This window comes from Nematolebias whitei, chromosome 9 (assembly GCF_014905685.2).
Source record: "Nematolebias whitei isolate Nwh7 chromosome 9, NemWhi1, whole genome shotgun sequence".
Classification (NCBI taxonomy): domain Eukaryota; kingdom Metazoa; phylum Chordata; class Actinopteri; order Cyprinodontiformes; family Rivulidae; genus Nematolebias; species Nematolebias whitei.
The window spans coordinates 16028505-16033088 of record NC_056506.1 but is presented as its reverse complement, the minus strand read 5'-3'; the positions used below and the strand labels follow the sequence as shown (position 1 = coordinate 16033088).

The window sequence follows — 4584 nt, the reverse complement described above, 5'->3', positions numbered from 1 at the left end:
CCAGTAAGAGATGGCAGCAACATAAACTTTCAGGGTGGATGGAGACCGGCCCTGAGAAAGTAGCGCCTGAAGGAAAGTAAGAACAACAGAAAGAGGACAGTGTACAGGCTCCCCGTGTCTGGCACGACACCAGTTGCTGAAGACCTTCCATTTATATGTGTACAACAGTTGTGTGGAAGGGGCCCTGGCATTATTCATTGTATGTGCGACGTCCCCGTCATACTCTGAGAAGGTAATGCCAGGCCCTATAGTGGCCAAGCCCAGAGCCGGAGGCGACTGGGGTCAGGGTGCAGGAGCTGACCCCTCAATTGTGACAGGAGGTCCTTCATGTGGGGTAGAGGCATTGGAGAGCTGCAACAGAGCCTGTGCAGCAGTGGAAACCAAGTTCTCCCGGGCCAGATGGGAGCCACTAGGAGGACTTGATACCCCTCTTGAAGGACTCTCAGGAGTGTTGGGTCTATCAGGGGAAGCGGCGGAAAAGCATACAGCAGCACCCTGGACCAGTTGTGTGCCAGTGTGTTCTGACCCAGGGGACTGGCACTGCCTGCCCGAGAAAACCAAAGCGGGCAGTGTGTCGTTTCCTGAGATGCAAACAGGTCCACAGGTGCCATGCCGTACCTCTCCCAAATTACCCTCACCACCTCCGGATGGAGCCTCCACTCCCCAGGTGGTGGGTGTCCCCGAGACAGAAAATCTGCCGGTCCATTCCGCACTCCTGGAATGTGGGCTGCCCTCAGGCTGGCAAAGAAGGGGGCTGCCCAAAGTAAGAGGTTCTGGGTCAGTAGCAGCAATGTCAGCGACCGTGTTGTTTTATGAAATTATCTTAAACAAAGTACAGGTTCGGGGAATGATCGGAGCAATGAATAAACACTCACAGGCTGTTTCTGCTAGAATAATAAGTGCCATTTATTAAACCGCCACAGATCAAAACAGCAAGCAAAGCCAGCAGTACATGCAGTACAAATCAAACATTGATGTAAAAGCCCCTCTCCGTGACACCAGACCGGAGAGCCGTTTCAATCCGAGTGGAAAGGTAACATCAATTGGCTGGGCATCGGATCAGGATCCACAGCAGACTCCAACTCTTATTCTGAGTGTTACACTTTAATACTTTCTGCATTACGTGGGAACATCTCCCAGTAAACAAAACATGCCCACTTAGACTTAAAGTCTGTGAGAAACCTCGAGATAGCGTGACAGCGTGAGAAGCTAGGGTGAGAAACCTCGAGATAGCGTGCGGGAGGGGGCAGGCCAAGCCTCCTCCTCAGGCCTCTTGGGTGATTCACAACAACATGCACCAAAAACTCTTTATATCACAGGTTAAATAGTCAGAAAAACAACATTTTATTAAACTCTCAACTCACGTGTTCTACCTTGATGGTTGACATGAAAAACCACAGAAGTATTGTCGGAACGCACCAGGACATGCTTCCCACGCAGGCCTGGGAGGAAGTGTTTTAGTGCCAGCCGCACAGCGTCCAGCTCCAAGGCATTGATGTACCTCACCTTTTGCTGTGGAGACCACGTTCCTTGGGCAATCCGTCACTGCCACGATGCTCCCCAACCTGTGGTGGATGCATCAGTACAAACAACCTCCCTCCGAGACGGCAGAGAGCCCAGTGGGACCCCCTTCACCATAAACACTGCATCTCACCACTGAGCCAGTGAAGCGAGGCATTGAGGGGACACCAGCAACCTCCTGCGTTGGTGCACTGCACAAGTCGGATCCAGCCGCAGGCTGTTGAGCCACATCTGTAGAGGGCGCAGAGACAACAGCCCCAGAGGTACCACTGTGGAGGCAGCAGTCAGCTTGCCTAACAGGCAAAGGTACGCAATGAAGAGGGGTACATGGCTGGGCAGGAAGGCGGGCAACATCTGTAGAATCCCACTGACACGCTGTGGCGATGGGCAAGCCAGCATGGTGAGGGAGTTCATAGTAGTTCCCAGGAACGTGACTTCCTGAGAGGGAATTAAGTTGCTCTTCTCCCAGTTCACATGAAGACCCAATAGATCTATGTGATCGAGCACCATCTGTGTGTCCACAGCTGCCTGAGCTTGTGTTGGTTGCACAGATCAGCCAATCATCCAAGTAGGGCAGGATCTTCAACCCTTTGACCTGCAGAGGGTACAGGGCTGCTGACACACACCGGGTGAACACATGGGGGGACAGAGAAAGACAGAATGGAAGAACTCTGAATTGAAAATGCTTGCCCTGAAATGCAAAGCGGAGAAACTGCCAATGGTGCTGCGCAATCGGTACATGAAAATATGCATCCTTCAAGTCGACCAAGGTGAACCAGTCGCCTGGAGAGACTGCCTGGAGTGCTTCTCTGATGCTCAACATGTTGAAAGGGATAGTTTTTAAAAACACATTCAGGCCTCTTAGGTCAAGAATTGGCCGTAGCCCACCTGTCTTTTTAGGGACTAAAAAATACTTTGAGTAAAAGCCCCCTGGATCCCGCAGGGGGTTGACAGGCACTATAGCAGCCTTGGCCAGCAAGGCGTCTATTTCGTAGTTCAGTGCCTGAGCTTTCACCTGGTCGCGAATGACTGTCATTCTGATCTGATCAGGAACGGGAGGGCGGCGGCGGAACTGTAGCACGTAGCCCAGAGATATTGTTGACACAACCCATGAATCAGGCACGAGAGTGGCCCAGCGGTTGAGCTGGAATGGGGTAAAGTGTCCCACCACCTGCTCTCAATTGTCATCTCTGAGCTCCCCTGCCTTTAGGAGGGCGGGAGGGATGCCGAGAGGGCTGCCCGCGTTGAAGAGGGATGGGAGCACGACCTCTGGGCAGAGCCCATTGGCTATGAGCAGGCCCTGCAGCAGGCCCTGCAGCAGGCCCTGCAGCAGGCCACGACTGCCCCACGAAGGGTGTAGGTGGGGCCGGATAAGTGCATGAGGAGGATGCAGAGGCACCTCTAGCAGGACGCCGAGAGTGTCTGCAATAAACGCCGGACAATTGCTGTCTGGTACGGGTGGCCTGGGCTGAACGTTCCAAGGCTGCAAGTGCAGCAGAACTAAACAGCTCCCCATGAACCACAGGAAGACTCATCATGTTCCTCCTACAGGGTTCAGTCAGGGGAGACTGCTCCAGCCAAACTTGGCGACGTGCCTGGACGAGAGTAGATAACACACGGCCAATCTACCTTGAAAAAAGAGCAAAGGCATGAAGGTAAGCGTCCATCAGGCCTTGAGTAGGTGCATCAACCGCAAAGCCCTCCAAGGAGGTCGAGAGGCCCAGTAACAAATGCGACAGCGAGTTACCCAGTCACCCCAATCGAGACTCCGAGTCATAAGCTCTACAGAGCAGGTCATCTGTGGCCCGACACTGAGGACGAGGGCACCTGGCATTAGCCCTCAAAGCCTCATCCGGAGGTAAAATGAGGGACGCTATGGCAGGTTCGACAGAAGGCATATGGCCCAAGACAAACTTCGGCACATCCTGCATGGCCGCCAGGGCCCTGCCAGCTGCAGTCGGTCATGAGAAAGCCTTAGTATCCATCCAGCAGGCATGTACCTCCTTTATGTATTCAGCCGAAGGGGGAACCATAAAGAACGACCTAGCTGAAGGACGTTTAAAGAAAGTGCTGGAAGAAGCGGGTTGGCTCTGTGGGACATCCAGGTGCAACTGAGCAAGAGCAGTTCTCAAAGCACCCACTATGGAACTGTCCTCTGGCTGAAAGAAGGAGGAGGTGTGCAAACTGGCAGTCGGCACACACGAGCCAGACTCGAACTGCTCTTGGAAATCAGTTCCGGATGCTGCCAGGGAGATAGCATCCTCTTCAAAAGCGGAGGTCCCTGAGCCCATGTTCTGTCCCAGGTCAGGGTCCCCAGTCAGACCTGCATTGTCCCTCTCTCTCAGGGACTCGAGCAATGCCTTTATCTGTTCCAGCTCAGAGGTGAGATGGGCCACCTGCCCAAATAGTCCCTCTGAGCCCCTGGAGCTTTTCTTGGTCCTCTTTCTTGGAGGTCCCAAGGCCTCTGGGGTCACATGCTTTACAGGCTGGCTCGCAATCTCAGAACCAGCCAAACGAGCTGCCCGCAGGGACAAGGGCAGAACAGAACAGTTGGGGCAGGCCGCTTCTGTCAAGGCCTCCTTCAGATGATCCGGCCCCAAACAAGGGGGGCACAGATCATGTCCATCCTCCAACTGGAGAGGGGCCAAACAGGCTCTGCAGTACTGCACGTCCAACATATTACGGCTCACAGGACTAGAAGCGTCAGGTCGAGCAGGAAACGCCACTCTTGACGCTGGAGTCGATGAACGAATGGACCAGGGAACCCGGTCGAGCAGAAAAACGCCACCAGGGGTTCCCCAACTGCTAGCTTATAAAAGCAGTCAGAAGTACTATGACTGCCTTAGAGTCACAGGTAAAAAATGCAACACGAACACGGTTGCGATTAAAGAAAGGGAGGCGAGCCGAACACGGCTGCACAACTCAAGAAAAACATGCAAGCATGAACACGGCTGCACTATAATGAAAAAAATGCAAGCGCAAACACGGCTGCACTATAATGAAAAAAATGCAAGCGCGAACACGGCTGCACTATAATGAAAAAGGGCGAGCCGAGCACAGCCG

The 4584-nt window shown here is 53.5% G+C and overlaps 1 protein-coding gene across 1 annotated transcript; it reads right to left on the bottom strand.

The window, feature by feature from the left end:
- Positions 1-245: 245 nt before the first annotated feature.
- LOC119414894 lies at positions 246-2557 on the bottom strand. The gene is made up of 4 exons (XM_037682012.1): positions 2410-2557; positions 1849-2136; positions 1655-1752; positions 246-773 (listed from the first exon to the last, which is right to left on the bottom strand). Exons 1-4 carry the CDS (start codon positions 2555-2557, stop codon positions 246-248), a joined length of 1062 nt encoding a protein of 353 aa, XP_037537940.1.
- Positions 2558-4584: the final 2027 nt, after the last annotated feature.

What these genes read in the sequence shown, in the direction of transcription:
- LOC119414894 (XM_037682012.1), bottom strand. Translation starts at nt 2,557, where the DNA reads ATGACAGTCATTCGCGACCAGGTGAAAGCTCAGGCACTGAACTACGAA. An exon ending in TTTAGTCCCTAAAAAGACAG is followed by an intron (nt 2,137 to 2,409) that starts GTGGGCTACGGC and finishes GGTGTGTGTCAG; the next exon opens with CAGCCCTGTACCCTCTGCAG. An exon ending in CCGCCTTCCTGCCCAGCCAT is followed by an intron (nt 1,753 to 1,848) that starts GTACCCCTCTTC and finishes CGCCCTCTACAG; the next exon opens with ATGTGGCTCAACAGCCTGCG.